Source organism: Lotus japonicus, chromosome 3 (assembly GCF_012489685.1).
Source record: "Lotus japonicus ecotype B-129 chromosome 3, LjGifu_v1.2".
In the NCBI taxonomy this organism is placed as follows: Eukaryota; Viridiplantae; Streptophyta; class Magnoliopsida; order Fabales; family Fabaceae; genus Lotus; species Lotus japonicus.
The window spans coordinates 84,120,388-84,141,307 of NC_080043.1; the positions used below are offsets into that span (position 1 = coordinate 84,120,388).

General features: G+C 35.7%; 1 protein-coding gene across 1 annotated transcript; it reads right to left on the bottom strand.

Moving 5' to 3' along the window:
• Window positions 1-11,526: 11,526 nt before the first annotated feature.
• LOC130746623 (receptor-like serine/threonine-protein kinase At2g45590) lies at window positions 11,527-13,878 on the bottom strand. The gene has a single exon (XM_057599313.1). It carries the CDS (start codon window positions 13,770-13,772, stop codon window positions 11,790-11,792), a length of 1,983 nt encoding a protein of 660 aa, XP_057455296.1. The 5' UTR covers window positions 13,773-13,878; the 3' UTR covers window positions 11,527-11,789.
• Between the last annotated feature and the right edge of the window lie 7,042 nt (window positions 13,879-20,920).

Sequence of the window (20,920 nt, forward strand, 5' to 3'; positions counted from 1 at the left end):
AAATACTCATATTGTCTAAGCATGTATATTAAATAATTGAGTGATTGTCAAAGTTAATTTTAATATAAATTAATTAATAATTATTAATATGTTAACTAATTTTTCATTTATTATTTAACTTTCATTGTAAAAAGAAGAGTAAAGTACACTCACCCCCCTTAAGGTTTGTTAGAATTACACTCCACCCCATTCTTATCTAAAATCTACATCCCACCCCATTTTATATAGAGGCAAATTTAGTGACGAAAAATATTTTTCATTAATAATTAGTTATTATTTAAATTGTTAATCAATAATTTCAAAAAAAAAAATCAATATAATCCAATAAATTTAAAAATGAAAACATCACAATCCTCCTCATTCTCTCAATCGCGTTTTTCCTCCGTAAATTCATAATGCAAATTATGCAATAGCACACCTGCCTGATTTACAAACCATATCTCGAACATAGTGAAACATGCTTGTGTTTTCATATTTGGTAATAATTCAATTTTAATCAAAATAATTTCTTTATACCTCCAATTTTCAAAATTGGGTTGTGGGCCAAAAAAACAACACAAATGGGTGAAGAAAATAGAGAAACAAAATTATGAAAATATGAAGTGGATCTGAGGTTATTAGAGCCCAACGAGGCGGTGGAGCATCGTTTTTAACAAAATCCAACAATATCTAAGACCAACAGAGCGTTCGCTCACAACTTAAAGGGGTGAAATTCACAAGAAGTAGTTGAACAAGTGGCTTTAGGGATGTGCGATTCACGTTCTGGGGTTCAGGTCGCAACAAAACTTTGAGGCATGGAGGTGCCATGGGGTTTCACATTGTGGGACAGTGGAGCCGTGTTAAAGGGAGTAAAGGCTTGGTGGTGGCCGTTTGTGGTGAGAAATATGATTTGGAGATAGATGGGACGTGGACTTAACAGACAGAGTGGATGGTTTTTTTAAATTTAATTCAGTAAAATTATTTTCATAAATTAATGTATGATAGTGTATATGCATTAAATTTATTTAAATTTTTACTAATTAGTAATTAGTTTTTAGTAGTGAGGAATTTGTTTTCGTCACTAAAATTTGCCTTTATAAAAAATGGGGTGGAGTGTAGATTTTTAAAAAGAATGGGGTGGAGTGTCATTCTTGCAAATCTTGAGGGGGGTGAGTGTATTTTACTCTAAAAAGAAAAATATATACTAGTAATTTTGTGTCGATATAGTAATGAACTTTGCATTTTATATCAAAGAAAATGGATTAATATTGCAAATAATGTTTGGTTCACATTCCTCTATAAATGGAGAATAAGTGAAAATAAAAGAGAGATAAAAAAAAAAGAGAAAAAAAAGTAAGAGATGCGGTTGATAACTTAATTGAAAAGAGAAAAAAAATATAGATAGAAAATAGAGTGAAAACTGAGTGGAAGTATGAATGAAATCATAACTCTAACATTACTCTTTAATCTTTATAGTTGTACCATAATTAATGGCTGGCATTTGTTGGTATTTGACTTACTAGTATCATTTATGACATATTAATAATCCAATGGCCTATCACTTTATCTAACCATATTACTTTTTTTTTTTTGGACAAATTACTTTGTCAGTTGTCCTACAACCACTTCACCTCAAACCAAATTCTTTAACTGGACTACTTACTAGTTAATTCTTTGGGGCTTGTTGTATTGCTTGGAGCCCAGTTTATGATCCTTACTTTTTGTTAACACTTGAAAAATATAAGACAAATATTTGTCCAAAAAAAGAGAAAATTATAAGACAAAAACTCCAAAAATAAATCCTTGTTAAAAAAAATAAATCAAACTAGAAGGAGGAAACTTCCAAACATGAAGGAGAATATCCTTCTAAGAGGCTTGCTTTGCCAAAACATTGTCACTGCATTATGTTGGAAAATTTCATATCTAGGTAATTTAAAATTCTATTTTATGTTAGTGATATTTTATTTTTAAAAACTATCTTTCTGATATGATTTTTATTTCAAAACCCTTATCCTACTTTTAGGGATTTTGTTTCTCAATTCAGTTTTTAAAGCTGATAGAAACTTTCTCCACTCCCATTGCACGTTCTTTATTTTTTCCTCACGTTGCCTATTTCTTTGGCTGCACGTTGGCACAAAAGCTTTACAAAAGGAGTCTTGAAACGACTTTCTCAACCGAGAAAATACAGAACACGAATTGCCTTCTTCTTCCCCTAATTTTCACTGGTTTTTTTTCATTAATCAATATTCAAAGAGCACGGTTTGTTCATCAGTTCAGGGATCTTTCGCTGCTCACGACAGATTCAACGGGTTGACGTATCTTGGGAGAGGAGCGCATCAAGTTCTTAATCTACCCAGTGCAGTTGGGGTGTTTTCTCTCTAAGGACAGCGCCTTGCGTGCTTCAACCCAGGCTACTCTGAACTCATTCTCTTGTTATTTTAATTATAGACTTATTTGTTTGTTATATTGCATTTTTTGCTTACTACCTTGTCTGCTGTCTGCTGGTTTATGTTCACCTCTGATATGTCCTTGTGTTTGCTGAATTAAAACTTTATAACATTCTTAGAGAGAAAAGTTAATTTTGTCTACATCTTCCGTGTTTTGTTCTGTTCAAAATGTCTGCTATGGAAATGCTTAAGGCTATGTCTAGCAAACCTGAAAAATTCAGTGGTGAAAATTTCTATTGTTGGCAACAACAAATGAAATTTTGGCTTACTGAGTTGAGTCTGTTCTCTGTGATTTCTGGCTCTAAAACTGGAAAACAAACAACAGCATCATCTAAAGAGGTTGTTGAAATTGATGGTACTAAAACCCCTGCTAGTACTAAAGAGGATGCTAAAGATGATGCAACAGATAAAGATATCTTGTGTCATGGTCGTATTTTGAGTGCATTGCCTGATAATATTTATAAAATATTTTGTCATACTAAAACTGCAGTTGAGTTATGGGAAGCCCTTGAAAAGAAATATGGTTCAGCTGAAAAGGGTTTAAGTCGTTATTCTTGTGAAAAAATGATTGAGTTTCATGTGGTTGATAAGAAGTCTGTGTCAGATCAAATCCATGAGTTTGAAAATATTGTCTATGACATGAAACTGAAAGGAATTGTTTTGCCTGATGTCATGCTTGTGACCTTCATGATTTCAAAATTGCCTCCTTCTTGGTCTGATTTTGCTAGAAGTTTGAAACATAAGCCTGAAGGTTTTACTTTTGATGAATTGCTTATCTGTCTGCGTATTGAGGAAAAACATCGTCTTTCTCAAAAGAATTTGCAAACCTCAAATTTTCAAGCTAAAGTCCATATGGTTGAAGGTTCTAGTAAATCCTTTTCAAAGTCCTTTAATAGGCATGGGCCAAACAAATATAAGTCTTTCAAAAAACCAGCTTTCTCTAAAAATAAGGACAATGCTCCTAATAACAACAATAGGCCTATGGCTAAAATTCAAGGGAATGAGACCTTTTGCTTTATATGTGGACGAGCGAATCATGTTGCTAAGAACTGTTTTCAACGTCGTCGTCAACCAATGTCTACCCATAAGCCTGAAGCCAATGTTGTCTTTATGGGTGCTACCTCCAATTCCCTATCTGACAGGTACCATGTCACTGGCCCAGAGTTAAACTTTGTTATTAACTCAAATGATTGATTTTTAGACTTTGGAGCTAATGTTCATGTGTGTACTGATAAAAAATTCTTTTCTTTATACCAGGAATCAAGTACACGAACTGTGAGCATGGGGAATGGGAGTGTAGCACATGTTGTTGGAGAAGACCAAATTGGTTTAGAGTTCTCTTCTGAAAAGAGTCTTGTTTTAAATGGAGTTTATCATGTTTCTGATTTTAGGAGGAATTTAATAAGTGTTTCCTTGTTAGTCAAACAAGGTTACAAATTTGTACTTGAGTCAAATAGAGCTGTTATTTCTAGATTTGGTAATTTTATTGGTAAAGGATACACTTGTGATGGTCTGTTTAAGCTGAATGTTATGCCTTTTTCATCTAATAAAAATTCTGGAAATTCTTCTTTGATTGTCTCCAATGTAGAGTGCACTAATTATTGGCATGGTAGGCTTGGACATGTTAACTTGAATTCTGTTAGAAGAATGATGCTACTTGATCTTATTCCTAAGATGTCTGTTGATGTAAAACAAAAATGTGAAATATGTGTTCAGGCGAAACAACCTAGAAAACCTTTTAATAAATGTGTTGAAAAGGAAACTAGCTTGCTTGAATTAATTCATAGTGATATATGTGATAGCAATGATGTTTTAACTCGTGGTGGTAAAAGATATTTCATCACTTTTATAGATAACTTTTCTAAATATTGCTATATGTATTTAATTAATCATAAAGGTGAGCTGTTTGACAGATTTAAAACATATAAAACAGAGGTTGAAAATCAGTTAGAAAGGAAAATTAAGGTTCTTAGATCTGATAGAGGTGGAGAATATGCTTCTACTGAAATGAGTGAATATTTTGAAATGCGTGATATTGTTCATGAATTTACTCCTCCTTATGCTCCTCAATCTAATGGTGTAGCTGAAAGAAAAAATCGAACTTTACTCGACATGGTAAATTCTATGCTTATAAGTTCAGGTTTACCTAAAAGTTTGTGGGGTGAAGCTTTACATACTGCTTGTCATATACTTAATAGAATTCCTTATAAAAATTCTGATAAGACACCTTATGAGCTCTGGAAAAATAGAAAACCAAATCTGAAATATCTCAAAGTGTGGGGGTGTCTTGCAAAGGTCAACGTTCCTATTATCAAGAAAAGGAAAATAGGACCCAAAACTATTGATTGTGTCTTTGTTGGATATTCTTTGCATAATACTACTTATAGATTTTTGGTTATAAATTCTGAGATTTCTGAAATTTCTAACAACACAATTATGGAATCACGTGATGCTGTGTTCTTTGGAAATATTTTTCCAATGAAAAGTAGCTTATCTAGACCAGTTGATGAGTGCTCTAGTTCTGGTTTGTCCTGCAGTTATGATGCTAATATAGATGTTGAACATGAACCTAGGAGAAGTAAAAGGACTAGAAAAGCTACAGATTTTGGTTCTGATTTTTGCACACTTTTACTTGAGGATGATCCTAAAAATTATAGTGAAGCTGTTAGATCCCCGGAAGCTCCTTTTTGGAAGGAAGCTATAAATGATGAAATGAACTCCCTAAGAGCTAACAAAACTTGGTTCTTAACTGATCTTCCCCCTGGTTGTAAGAGTATTCGTTGCAAGTGGATCTTTCGTAAAAAACTAAGGACAGATGGTTCCATTGAGAAATATAAAGCTAGGCTAGCTGTTCTTGGGTGTAGCCAAGTAGAGGGTGTTGACTTCTTTGATACTTATTCTCCTGTTTCTAAGATCACTACCATTAGAGTTTTAATTGCTCTTGCTTATGTTTTTAATTTAAAGATTCATCAAATGGATGTTAAAACTGCCTTTTTGAATGGTGATTTAGAAGAAGAGATTTATATGAATCAACCTGAAGGTTTTGAAGAACCTGGAAAAGAGAATAAAGTTTGCAAACTTGTTAAATCTTTATATGGCTTGAAACAAGCTCCAAAATAGTGGCATGAAAAATTTGATCAAGTTATTCTTTCACATGGTTTTCAAATTAACAATAGTGATAAATGTGTGTATGTGAAAACACTTGATGATGGTGAATGTGTTATTTTGTGCTTGTATGTGGATGACATATTGATCTTTGGGAGCAACTTGCATGTTATTGAAGATGTGAAATCTTTCTTGTCTAGAAATTTTGATATGAAGGACCTTGGTCCTGTAGATGTTATTTTGGGCATTTAATTGATAAAGAAAGATGATGGCATTGTTTTAACACAATCACATTATGTTGAAAAACTGTTAAAGAAGTTTGATTATTTTAATGTCAAACCTGTTTCTACACCTTATGACCCTACTGTAAAATTAAAGAAAAATACAAAAGAAGGTGTTTCACAACTTAAATATGCTCAAATTATTGGTTCCTTGTTGCATTTGACAAATTTCTCTAGACCTGATATTGCATATGCTGTTGGTAGATTAGGGAGATATACTCATAATCCTGATGAATCTCATTGGACTGCATTAGAAAGAGTTTTTAAATACCTCAAGGGAACCATTGATTATGGCATTCATTACACTAGTTTTCCCGGTGTTATAGAAGGATTTAGTGATGCAAATTGGATTTCTGATTCTGGTGAAACTAAATCAACAAGTGGTTATGTTTTTACTTTGGCTGGAGGTGCAGTATCTTGGAAATCTGCAAAGCAAACTATTATTTCACGTTCTACTATGGAAGCTGAAATTATTAGTTTAGATACTGCTACTAATGAGGTTGAATTTCTAAAAAATCTGTTATGTGATTTGCCTTTGTTAAATAAGCCTATAGCTCCAATTTCAATGCATTGTGATAGCCAATCTGCTATAGCTAAGGTTAATAGCAAAAATTTCAATGAAAAGAGAAGACATCTTAGAGTGAGACATAAATCTATTAGAAATTTGATATCTCATGGTGTTATTTCTCTTGATTTTGTCAGGTCAGAAAACAATCTTGCGGATCCGCTTACAAAAGGCCTGACACGTCAACAAGTACTTGAAACGTCGAGGGGAATGAGACTAAAGCCCATAAATTAGTCGCAACAACGGACACCCGTCTCCAAATTAATGGCGATCCCATGAAAGGAGTTCAACGGGTAAGAACGAAGTTGTTTGCTGATTATGGTACACCAAAATATTTATATGACGGAGTTGTTCCGTGTCCCATTCCTATGGCATGGTGTACTTTGAATTTTAAACTGTGGCAATTTCAAGGTTGAGGTTGGAATTACCTCTTAATGGACCCAATGACAATGGTTTGTAGGGGTGATGGTCACGGATCACCCTTTGAGGGTTCACCTAGTGAGTGTGGAGGTGGGGCCGCCTTTGTGAGATTTTGGGCTAATCTCTAATTGACACTCACGAAACAAGATACATGCGCAAGTCCGTAACGCGCAACCACTGATGAGAACTTTGATTGAACAACTATATTGTATGTGTTGTGTTCTAAAGTTTGGTTTTAGTGGATATGGCTCAAGACAATCAAGTCTCCATATCTACTCAAGCGGAGGTACATATGCACTAGGTGTGGGGCTCAAACCCGGAAGGTTCCTCATGCTGATTGTTAGAAAATTTCATATCTAGGTAATTTAAAATCCTATTTTATGTTAGTGATATTTTATTTTTAAAAACTATCTTTCTGATATGATTTTTATTTCAAAACCCTTATCCTACTTTTAGGGATTTTGTTTCTCAATTCAGTTTTTATAGCTGATAGAAACTTTCTCCACTCCCATTGCACGTTCTTTATTTTTTCCTCACGTTGCCTATTTCTCTGGTTGCACGTTGGCACAAAAGCTTTACAAAAGGAGTCTTGAAACGACTTTCTCAACCGAGAAAATACATAACACGAATTGCCTTCTTCTTCCCCTAATTTTCACTGGTTTTTTTTTCATTAATCAATATTCAAAGAGCACAGTTTGTTCATCAGTTCAGGGATCTTTCGCTGCACACGACAGATTCAACGGGTTGACGTATCTTGGGAGAGGAGCGCATCAAGTTCTTAATCTACCCAGTGCAGTTGGGGCGTTTTCTCTCTAAGGACAGCGCCTTGCGTGCTTCAACCCAGGCTACTCTGAACTCATTCTCTTGTTATTTTAATTATAGACTTATTTGTTTGTTATATTGCATTGTTTACTTACTACCTTGTCTGTTGTCTGCTGGTTTATGTTCACCTCTGATATGTCCTTGTGTTTGCTGAATTAAAACTTTCTAACATCACGCTCCCTAGGAATGCAGGAGATAGATACAATCCAATTCATCATAACCTCCCTAACCTTAGAGATCAAGTCTCACAACCAATACATTTGAACATCTCATTATACTGCAGAAGAAGGATGAATATGCATATTCGAGTGACAAGTACAAATTTGGATGGATTGGGAGTATAAGAAATGAAATTTATGTATTTTTTTTTTGGACAAAAAAAGAAATTTATGTTTAGTTCATGGATGTATTTTTTTGGGCAATAGTTCAGGTTTTAATTTCAAAGAAAAGTGTTGTCCAATTAGCCGACCCGGCCCGGCCCAACAAAAGAGGCTAGCCTGTTCTAGACGTAATAATTGATTGAAGGTCGAGTGAAAGTTAAGTGGTACCAATGATATGGTTTGAAAGCAAATACATTTCTCCCATAGTTTGATACTACAATGTCCATCATGTAACTTTCGAGTGGTAGCCGTAGCGCATGCATTTATGAATGTGCAGTGCAACCAGAACCAGTAATGTATCGCTTGCATCTGATAGATGGACCACTTCTTCTCTGTAGTTATTTATTTATCACACCAACACCAACCAGATTCCTAACTGTATTTGCATACTCACTCAAAACCAACTCACCTCATTCAAGTATCTCATCTCGTGATGCCACTATGGCACCAACCAACTTAACCAATTCATCACCTATTACTGGGTTCACACAATGAAACAAAGAGAAAAAAAAAAATATTAAAAGAATTATTCTACATTAATTCTGATACATGATTTTACTACACTAGTAAAAAAATTCATATTTTTTTTTCATTAAAAATGATACACTTCCTTAAACTTAACCAATCACCTGCTCAATTGGTTATGCAATACACACCCATACCATCACGGGTATGGCAATTATTTCTCTGAACCAAGTCCTTTCCTGATATGCACAACACACATTATTGGATTCCTTCTGCACAGCCATAGACATTTTTCTTATTCCATTCATTGCCTTCTATTTTTTACTACTTTCGGTCCTTTCATTGCAAGACAACACCACTAGTATTTTTGGTTCCCCATAACTATGAATACATCTTTATTATGTTATTCTTCAAAAATAAAATAATAATAGAAGCTTAATTCTTTTAGTAGCCAAAACACATTTATCTTCAATTCTATATTCTCTAGGCATGTCCAGTATTACCCCTGGGCCTGGCATGGTTGCTATTTGCTACGCCTACCTCATTATGATTACAATTGTCACGTGATTGCCTTGGATGACAATGTAACAACCATAGATGAACCGATAGTTAGAATCTACCAATGTCTTCACTCTTCACTACCACAATTCTCACCATTTTCACTCCATATTATATCAATGAATCTCCTCCTCTGGTAACATATGTTATGGGCCCATCTTTTGGGCTTGATCGACTCATCCAAGTAGGCACCGATCTCGAACCATTCACTATGGGCCAGGTCGGCCCATCTTAAAAAACCTCATCCCGTAGGCTATGGGATAAGGGAGAATCCTAACTCTCCCAAGAAGTTTCTTCCTAATATCTCGATATTTACCAAATAAGGTTGATAAACAATACCAACAAACTATACTTATAAATAAGGAGTTGCAATTGGCAAACGAGTTATGTACATATGTACTTATACTGTATTTGATCATACACTGACTTGAGCGTTAGAGTCCCTTTTATAGGTAACCCCACCGCTCCAGTCACCAAAGCTCGAAGTCCAATCCTTTAACACAAGTGGAGAACAAGTCAGCCGTATGAAGAGAGCTGAACATAACACATGGTTTTGTTAAAAGTACAACATTTAAAATGTTCAGCTTATGTTGTCAAAATACCATGACTACCTTGCCCATGTGATAACTAAATGGCCAATCATCAAGTAGCAGCAGAAATTTTAAAGGGCAGCATGGAACAGATTGTTAGATCTTAGATGAGGTCAACGCTTTCAAGCCTTGAACCTCATCAATCAGAAGCATAAATAATGAGAATTTCACACTCCAACTTAAAACAATAGTGCCCAGACAAAATTGCAGAGCCAGAGAGAGTATTGCATAATCATCATCAATTCAGAAGAAAGAGTATATTGTCAGACCTTCAAAATACAATCATATAATTGTTAGATTTTTTTTTTGCTTCAGTATAATTGTTAGATTAAGCACAAAGCAGTCCAATTTAATATTTTAAAATCATTTTCTTATAGAATAGAGGAAAAAAACTATCAGTTAATAACAGTAATTACAGGAAGGAATAAATAATGTAGAAATGCTGAAAATTTCCTCCCTATTTATTAGATACAACGTTACAGTTTGTCCTTTTCTTTTTAGGCACCGGGAGAGAGTGAGAAGGGGGTTCAATGCCATTAATGTGTTTGTTTTCATTTGTACAAAAGGAAGATATTTTTCACCAACAGAATCCTTAAGTGAGGTAGGAGATTTAAGGCTGCATTTTTTTTTTCAGTTGATATGTTTTCATTTATAATTATAAAAAATGTCACTTATTTTGCTTTGATTTCTGTTTCTAAGAATGTGCATAAAAGATCATTAATAAGCTTAAAATAAAAGATAAAGTTGCAAAACAAGTAGTTTTGTGGCAGTTGTTAGTGAAAATACTGAAAATGAAAAGAAAAAACTAAACAAACCCAAAAAAATGGAACAGTGAGAGTAAATCTTCCATTGCTAATACCAACTACCAAGCTACACACTAAATCATGTCAACAAATTATGTATTATGGCAGGCTAATAACAGAGTCAACCAAATTTATTAGTGAATGCACAAATAAATTTAGTTTCTGTACACAAATTTAATTACCCATTTTTACTATATTTCTGATAATATATAGTACAGCAGTATATTATTGCCTTATTGGCATTCAGAAGCTTCCGGCCAAACAGCAGGTATGTGAGCCCTTGTGTGTCTGCTTGTGGGAGAAATAGAATTACCACATGTAAACCTTCTCAAACTTTAGTGCTTTGGATACAAGTTGATAGCAACGACTTTCATCTCATTCCATAAAAGAGTTTCATTCATCTTGTCTCAAAGTGAGTGCTAACTACTAATGTACATTTGCATTGGTGCCAACGGGTATACAAACATAGAGTCGGTCGATCTCTAATGTGTGATTGGGGAGCTAGTGATTGTGAAGCCAAATACAATGGGCCGTATTGAAAATTGACAAAAAAATTACCATTTTGTGCTTCTAAGAAAGTGCCAGCAATTCTTAATCTATAGTTTCATTTGATTTTTATGGAAGATTAGCAAATAGCAATAACCTTTCTATAAAAATCCGTGCATTTCATGTGTTCCAAGGGGTTAAAGTTAGTGACTGAAAGACATGCCGTAGGTCCAAGCACTCATATGATAACATGAATGATGTTATACTCCTCTCATTTCAGGGTTGGGGACAGTGGAGTCTCCACTTCACTCACAGTAACATCATAATTACTTGTAAAGACAACAATGGGACCTGGATATGTTCCCTTCAACTGAAACTAATACAACCAGTACCATCTGAATAATGAATATAACTTTTAAAAGGTAGAACAAGAAAAAAGGTCATGCAATTCTTGCTCTTGAAGCTACATCAGAAGGCACTAAGCAAATATACATTCGTTTAAAAGGGCCAAAGCCAAATTAGCTTCAAAAGTAAAGGAAATGTTCCCTCAACTTTGAGGGCCCAGAATTTCCTCAAATTCAACAACTTGTTGTGGCAAACACACGTAATTTATGCTAGAATCATGAGCTCAAAAAGATCTTTCAGATTAAAAAGTAAGAAACAGAACCAGGTCAGGATGAACAGTCATAGGAAAAGGGGTAAAAAATAGAAAGCACAGAAAAAGGAAACAAATGGATTTATGCAAGACTTGTTGTAACTCACTATTTTTCTAGCATTAGCCTCTACATACAAATGTTGAATAAAAATTAGACTTGGCCTAAAACAACATACACTCATAAGTTAATGATTGATTAATTGTGACAAGAAGACTCACTCACTGAGCAGAACTCACCGAGCCTTCTTCCGGGACTTGAAGGGGAAATTAGACGGTGGTGATGGCGAGAACTCGAAGGGCAAGTGAGGCGGCTCAGCCTCACCGGTAAGCATCCCCACAATCTCTTTCATGGAAGGCCTCTTCGCCGGCGATCTCTGCAGGCACAACAAGGCAATGGTGATGCAGAGCAGTGCCTGCTCCTTGTCCAATGAATGAATGGAAGTGTCAACAAGATCCAATAGCCTCCCATTGTGAGCAAGTTGCCTAGCCCAAGAAATGAGATTAGCTCTCTCAAATTCGGAAATAGGGGATGCCGTCACCTGAAGTGGCCTCCTTCCAGCAATCAAAACCAGGAGCAAAACACCAAAACTATACACATCACACTTCTCAGATAGTTGTCCACCACCACCATACTCAGGGGCAATGTAACAAACAGTTCCCCTCATACTTGGTGTGCTGCTAATTCCACCACTCTTGGGGATATCTCCACTTACCCAATCCTGGCTATTCCTCCTTCCCAGATTCCTAATCTCACCACTCAAACCCTCCAACCACCAATCTATACTCCCTCTACTACCTTTACTCTTCCTCTTCTTCTTCTTCTTGGCTGCACCATCCTCAATGTCTCTCTGCCACCAAGATTCGCCACTGGAATCAAGACTCCTCTTTTTCTTCCTGCTCTTCTTGGCAAGCTCCTCACAGAACTCCTCCTTCCACCATTCCCTCGGCTTCCGATTCTTCTTCGCCTTAACCTTCTCCTCATCAAGAGATGCCCACCAATCCAACCTCTTCCTCTGCTTCTTCACCACCGCCGCCGCCACTGCAGCAATGCCAACGCCACTGTTATTCCTCCCTGCAGAGCAAGGAGAAGAGCCAGAATCAACCCACTCGCTCTTTGGTCTCTCCTTCTTTATCTCACTCCCAATCCATTCCATCACATAGTCCTTCACCCTCCCTGATTCAGAACCTCCCCCACTCTCCTGCTTCCACCACCAATCCCTCCCAGAACCACCACCACCCTTCTTCCTCTGGTTCCCAGTCCCACTATCAATACTCAGCTTATCCAAACACCCATCAGACAAAACACTCAATTTATCCACCCCCACCCCCATCTCCGGCGACACCACCACCCCCACCTCCGGCGAAGCATCAGAATCCAAAACCCTCACCGTACAACTCTCCGGCGACCGTTCAACAGTAGTATTCGTCGCCACACTCTCCACATCCTCCAAAACCGAGCAACAATCCTCAACACCCTCCTTCTTCTTCTCCTCCACCATCCCGATCCCAGATTCCTCCACCGTACTCTTCACCCTCGCAAGCCCAAAATCCCCAATCTTCGCCTTGAATTCCCGATCCAGAAGCACGTTGCTCGGCTTAATATCCCCATGAATCACCGGCGGGTCACAGTGATGATGCAGATACTCCAACCCCTTCGCAACCGAAACCGCAACATCAAACCGGTTCACCCAGACCATAAGCTCCGGGCACCGCCGGTCCAGAAGCGCGTCCTGCAAACTCCGGTTCGGCATGAGCTCGTACACCAGCACAAGCTTCCTCCCGCGCCGGTCCGACGAAAAACCCAGAAGCGAAAGAATGAAAGGCGACCTCAGATTGGAGCAGAGAGAGAGCTCGTTGTGAAACTCCCTCTCCCCTTGGATCGAACCAGGCGAATCCATCACTTTCAGCGCGACAGTCTGACCCGACGGCAGCGTCGCCTTGTGAACCGACCCGAACCCGCCGTGGCCTAACCTCGTCGACGGGGAAAACGAGTTTGTCGCGCGGCGGAGGACTGAGTACGAGAATCGGCGCTGGCTGTGCTCGAATGGTGCTGTGCGGTTGTAGGAGAGTTTCCGGTAGAGGAAGATTGCTACTGATGTGACGAGTGCGATGAAGAATACGGCGGCGGCGATGGCTCCGCCGAGTATCATTTCGCGGTGGTGGTGATGGGTGGTGGCCGCCGGAGAAGGAAGCGGTGGCGGCGGGCGTGAGGGCATTGTTGTAATTAATGAGAGGGAGATGTTGAAGTGTTAACGATGAATCATGTGTGAGAGGGAGTGAGTGTTTGACTAGTGAGTCGTAACTTGTAAGTAAGCAACCATGGGTGTGTGGGGGAGAAGATAATTAATATTATTATTATATTAATAGATAAATAGTGAAAAATATATGAACAATTTATTGAAGTGGTGCTTTTAAGAAAATAAAATAAAGTTATCTAGAGATTCCCTTTTCTTTTCTTTTCTTTTCTTTTCCTAATAAAACAAATAAATAAATACATGTGTATGTGTGAGATGAGGGTCATATTACACTACCCGATTTTTAAGTTATTTTTTCCTTTTCCTATCACATATTATATTTATGGAGATACTTAGATTAAGTTCCTTAAATCAATTTTATCAAGTTTACCAATCATATGATGACACATGTGCAACTATTTTTAAAAATAAATGTCATTTATTAAGAATTTATTATCAAAATTTGAAAAAATTACACATAAACTTGATGGAATTGAGGTAAGGAACTTGATCTAACTTTTATCCTTATATTTATCTTTTCTCTTTCTTTTATTTATTTTTCTTACAAGATGAACATGGAATTAAGTGGTGATACTATTTTTCATAAGTCTCAGTAGAATAGCTCAAGTGGTAGGAGCTAGAGACATATAGGTTGGGTGGAATAAGGTTCAAAAATCGATTCATGCGCAGGAGTAATTTATCTTTCTAATATAAGAAAAAAGTACACTACTAGCGGTGAACTTTTGTTATGCTGAAATTTCATTAATTACTTTTTATTTGGAAGTTATTGACTAGGTCAGATATCATTCAAAACTTATAACTATATTTTCTATATAGCTATATTTTCCATTTAATTTATGTGTTTTTCAAAAAAAAAATTATGTGTACTCATGATTTTAAAAAATCTAAACATGCATCCAAATTCCAATCAAAACTTTTCATTTATATTTAACCTTATTTCAATAAGCTTTTTGAATTCACTTATGAATCAACATTTATCCATAAGGATTTAATTAAGTTATTTACTTAAACACATTATATTCATATTTCATTTTATTCTGCTTGAATTCATCAAATTAAAATTACAAAAAATACTAGAACTTAAAAAGGTTGTCAAGTTAATTACCAGTGACTAAACTCACTAATAATTTTGAAAAAATAAATTACCGATAGCTTTGGTCGCCGGTTACTAAAGACCAAAATTTAAGAAAATCACTAAAGTTGTCGTTAATTGAGCAACGATCAAAATATCAAAAGATCGTCGAGTCATCGACGACTTAGGTCATCAATATTTAGATGGTCATTCATACTACTAATAATGTTGGTCGTTGGTTAAAAACATGTCACTAATTATTGTAACGGTGAGTTTTTGCGACGAACTTCAAGTTTTCGTAAATATCGTCTGTAATATGTGTTTTCTTGTAGTGTTTACCATTATTACATTAACATTCCCTCTATTGTTTAATCAGATACTAACCACCCTTATTTTATTTGCAGTAACCTTCTCTTAGGTTTGTCATTATTGTGCTAACTTTCCATGAGATTTATCTTTATAACAACACTCTTTCTATTACTCAAAATGATGTTTGAAAGAGTAGATGCCAGTGCGTTTTGCAAAATATAGGAGAGATCATTGCAATTATTATAAACCTCAATAAAGATAAGTGGAATTTAAAAGAAAAAAACTCAAATTTCACATTCTATAAACCCTTATCTTACATCAAGCAAAATATGTGAACATTTATAAGAATTTTATGAAATTTCTTACTTTTAAGTTTTAACCTTTAAATTTTTTTTTTTTTACTTCTCACCCATCATAAAGTCTAAAAATTTGAGTTAGATAAAGAGGACTCTTTTAAAATATATGAAATTGAAAAATAATGTGGGAACTACGTTAACTAAAAAAATTTAAGGACCAAAATTGCATAGAATCTAAATTAGTGGGAAAATGCAATTAAGCATGTCTTATAAACACATATCATAAGTTATGCATGTATGTGCATCTTGTGTTGTACTTATGGTCTGGCTCTTAAAAGATGAAACATTCTCAATGTGAATATTAATAACGTACCATTAATGGCAAAATTGCTTTCAAACATTTTTGACTCCTGGTGGATTAGAATTCTAACCCCCATATGCCCTAAAGAAAAGGGTGTGTAGGCTGTAGCTTGAAGAATGTTGGGACAAATGAGTTGAGTGGAACCAATAGATAATCCAGATCACATTATTATGATTTATGAGAGCATGGTGAATTTGTGATAGTTGCACAGAACCTTTGACTTCTTGTAAACCTCATAGAGAAGGAATCTGAAAAGGTATCCAAACACAACAAAAAAAGAGATGAAAAGTACTAAGGCATGTTACATTTTGCAGCTTTCGAGATTAAGCTCAGGGGTCAAAGCATAAAACAGTGAAGACTCCGAAAATAATTAATGATCGTTCAGTGAAATACTATTGATTTGCTTTTGGTATAGTAATATTCAATTTTATTTGGATCATGTTTCTTCAACACTGACTTTTTTATTAGAGCATCCCCGATGCAATGTTTTTAGTTTTTATTTTTGAGTTAAGAACTAAGAGCATCTCCAATGAAGTCCTTATTTTGAGATCTTAAAATAAGATCCAGATCTTATTAGATCCCACCATTGAAGCTATCCTACATGGCATGAGATCTTAGCAAAAGCTAAGATCCGTACCTTAGCTCAGGTACTCTCAAATGTGAGATCTTAAATAAAATAATAATTTTTTTCTCTCCTGCAATACCATAACCAAAGTGAAAAATAAGGAGGGAAATAAATAATATAAATATATTGGGTATTGTGGGCCCGGTCAAAAGTAAAATAAGATCTCAACCACTAGAGTGAAATGTGCATAGAGACCTTATGAGTGTCTTAAATCCTATGTGGCAATCTGGGCCCACAAAAAATGAGTAAAGTCCCAAAATAAGTTCCTACCATTGGAGATGCTCTAGAACTGAGTTCTTAACAATTGGAATAAGAACTAAGTTCTTATATAAGGAATTTTACTTTTTGAGTTATTAACATAAAAAATCATTTTTTTTTCTCTCATCTAAATTATTTTATGAGTTTTGTTTTATTACTTTATGAAAATAAAAAGTATAAATAATGTGGTTGGTGAGACCAAATGAATAGTGGTAAGAACTAAAAACTCATGGTTGGAGGAAAATTGATTGAGAGTTGCTTAAGCACATGTGGCAATACGGACCCACATGAATAGTGCTAAGAGCTAAGAAATAAGAACTAACATTGAAGATGTGACAATACAGGTCCTCATGGTTGGAGCAAAATTGATTGAGAGTTACTTCTACTAGGAGTATTTTTTTAAATGCAGCGCGCAGTTTGATAAATTAATAACTTTCGGGTAGATCCACGTTAAGCAGCTAATAGTTTGCGTTTAATACTAACATATATATACACTCCGCTTCGAAATAACTATTCAGAATAAGAATAAACAAATATATTAAAAAATGTAATTAATATTTTTAATTTTTAAAAGACATTAATTATTTTACTATTTTATATATTTTTGTTTTTTATTAACTATTATCATAGAGCATATTATATGAAAAAAAATATCAATTAATGTTTTCTTAAAATTTTAAGTGCTCAGTTATTGAGAAATATTTTTTTTTTCTCTAAATGCACAATTTGAATGTATGGAGTATGTTACTATTATTTAGGTGGCTTCTAAGGTGAAAGAGCTTGATGGGTCTTTCACACATGAAAGAGCAAAATGACCTAGTATAGCAAGTTGTCTGACCTGTTAAATAAATTAAAAATTTAGCCCTATTAATTTATGTAATTGAGATTAAACCCCACATCTTGAAATTGAGAATCTTGCCCGACATCGTTGTCAAGATGTTCTATTAAATCCCTTACAAGGTGAACCATTCACGAAACCGATCCTATGATTCCTTGGAGTTGGGATTGTACTTGAGAATTTTGCGAATTTTGGCTTGATGTCTTTTTGAGATTCTATTGAGCGATTGAAATTTATTCATCTTTAATTATCTTCCTCAGTGAAAAGTTAATACATTTAATTTGATAAAATTAACTATTGAGTTATTAGACATTGGGTTTAAACAAAACGAGGAGGCATCAGAATCATGCTTGTGATTGTATTTGTTGTCTTTGATTCAATTGATTGTGTTCACTCAAGCTTCCATATGGGCAAACCAAGAGTAGGACAATGAGGTTTCACCCAACAATCAGGTCAGCAAAATTTCTCTTTCAAGCCAGATCTGCATCTACAGGTAAATGATTTCTTGAAAGTTTAAACATGCTTCCATGGTGCTCAGTGCACAAACGAGGGGGTAGGGGGTAGGAAGTATGGTGACTACAATTCTAATATGAAAACTTGTGTGAGGCTAAACTAGGAATATAATATTAGACCATCCACAATGGATGGTTGAATTAATTGTTTAATGTTGTTGAATTTTGTTGAAGGGGTTTAGTGGTTGTAGAAGTTAGGTGAAAGGGAAGAGAGAATAAAATTGTTGAAGATTTTCAACAAAAATAAAGAGCCTGCGGTGTGCCACGTGGCGCGAGGCCAGTGGCCACCGCAAGCGCGTGTAGAACACGCGCAGACAAGGCGCGTCTGCAGGAAAGAGAATTTTTTTTTATTCTCCTGCCACGTGGCTTCCTCTGATTGGTTGCTCCAGATTTCGTTTTTCCTTATCCTTTGAACTCAATTATTTCATCAAAAAAAAATATTTTCTGAAAAAAAAAATTATACCAAAATTCATGATTTTTTTTCCTCTATAAATAGAGACTTGGTTCGTTTGATTTGGACACAGAAAAAAAAAACCAAGTTTTTTCACTCTCTTATTATCTCTCTCACCATCTTATTTATCTATCTATTAGCATTTGTATTGAAATGGATCCCAACAATCACCATTTCAACACCCAGAATTCTTCAAACAACCCATTTTACAACCAAAATCACAACAACTATGAAGATCCAAATCAAATTTCTTACCAACGTCCTCAAAATCCAAACTATTATCAAGTCCCATATCAAATCTCCAACCAACGTCCTCGAAATCCAAACTATTATCCAGATCCAAATCAATATTCGTACCAACCTCCTCAAAACATACAAAATTTTAACCAGTCATCAATTGTTCCAAACTCTCATCCATCTTATGGATCTGTGAGATATTCATCTCAAACACCCCAGTCTAGTGGTTATATGTCAGTGGTTCCTGAAAATTTTCTGAGTGTTAATGTACCGAAATTTCCAGAATTTTCAACACAAGTCAATCTTGGTGGCGGGTCAGCTGATAATGAAGTCAATGAAATCACTCCTAAGAGCAAAAAAGCCCATTCACCCGCATGGAACACTGCACAAAATCTAGTGCTAATTAGTGGGTGGATTAATTGTGGAACAAACAGTGTTGTCGGAAGAAACCAGAAAGGAGAAACATTTTGGAGAAGCTTATGTACTCAACCGATTTAGAGAGCGTCGAAGAAAAATTCGAGAAGATACTGCACCTTGTAGTAGAAAATATCTCGGTAGAGATCATACAGCGGCAAACCAGAGGCTAATTGGCGACTACTTTGCCAATGAGCCTACATATGACGATGCAATGTTTCGTCGTCGGTACCGGATGCAAAAACATCTTTTCCTTCGAATCGTTGATGACCTTTCAAGTAGTGATAACTACTTCACCCAACGCGTTGATGCAGCCAATAAACAAGGTATATCACCCTTAGCAAAATGTACCACAGCAATGCGAATGTTAGCATATGGTGTGGCAGTAGATGCGGTCGATGAGTACATCAAAATTGGAGGTACTACAGCATTGGAGTGTTTACGTAGATTCTGTAAAGGAATCATACGATTGTATGAGCAACAGTACCTGAGAGCACCAACCCAAGAAGACCTGCAAAGAATACTACATGCTAATGACATGCGGGGGTTCCCAGGCATGATCGGGAGTATTGACTGCATGCACTGGGAGTGGAAAAATTATCCTAAAGCATGGGAAGGTCAATTTACTAGAGGGGATAAGGGAACCACAACAGTTATTCTTGAAGCAGTTGCAACTTATGACCTATGGATTTGGCGTGCCTTTTTTGGATGTCCTGGAACGTTGAACGACATAAACGTTCTAGATCGGTCACCAGTGTTTGATGACGTGGAACAGGGAAAGGCTCCAGCTGTGAATTTCTTTGTGAATCAACGTCCCTATAATATGGCATACTATCTAGCCGATGGTATCTATCCTTCTTATCCAACTTTCGTCAAAACGATTAGACTTCCTCAAAGTGAACCCGATAAGTTATTTGCAAAAGTTCAGGAGGGATGTCGGAAGGACATCGAACGTGCATTTGGAGTTCTTCAAGCTCGTTTTAAAATCATCCGTGAACCAGCTCGCTTGTGGGACATAGATGACTTGAGTATCATTATGAGGTCATGCATCATATTACATAATATGATTGTCGAGGATGAACGAGATTCATATGCTCAACGTTGGACCGATTTTGAGCAATCTGGGGAAGGTGGATCTAGTACACAACAACCATACTCGACCGAGGTTTTACCCGCTTTTGCAAATCATGTGCGTGCTAGATCCGAGTTGCGTGATTCAAATGTTCATCATGAACTGCAAGCAGATCTAATGAAGCACATCTGGGCAAAGTTTGGAATGTCTCAGGATTGAAGATGATTTGTATCGTACTAATTACGTTATTTGTGTGTTGTGTGCTTAGGTTTTCCTTGTCTTGCATTTTAAGATATTGTGTGCTTAGTTTGTTGTCTTGCATTTTATTTTAAGAAAATAAAATAAATTCTTGTATGCTTAGTTTGTTGTCTTGCATTTTAAGTTAAGAAAAAAAATTATAGTCTATATTTTAAAAAATAAATAAATTGTTAAGTGTTTATTGTTTTAATTTAATTTAAATCGATAATTGTAATTTTATGTAATTATAAAAACAAAAATATAAAATTAAATAAAAATGTGAAATAAAAAAGTGGTGGGGTAGGGTGAGTGGTGGGGTAGGGTGTTGAGAGTTAAGTAAAACCATTGGAGTGAGTAATTGTTGAGAGTTTGTTGAATTGGAGAGAGAAGATGATGTAGAGTGTTGGGAAGAGAAAAAGTGGGGTAG

Coding starts and splice junctions, on each gene's coding strand:
- LOC130746623 (XM_057599313.1), bottom strand. CDS start 13,772: ATGCCCTCACGCCCGCCGCCACCGCTTCCTTCTCCGGCGGCCACCACC.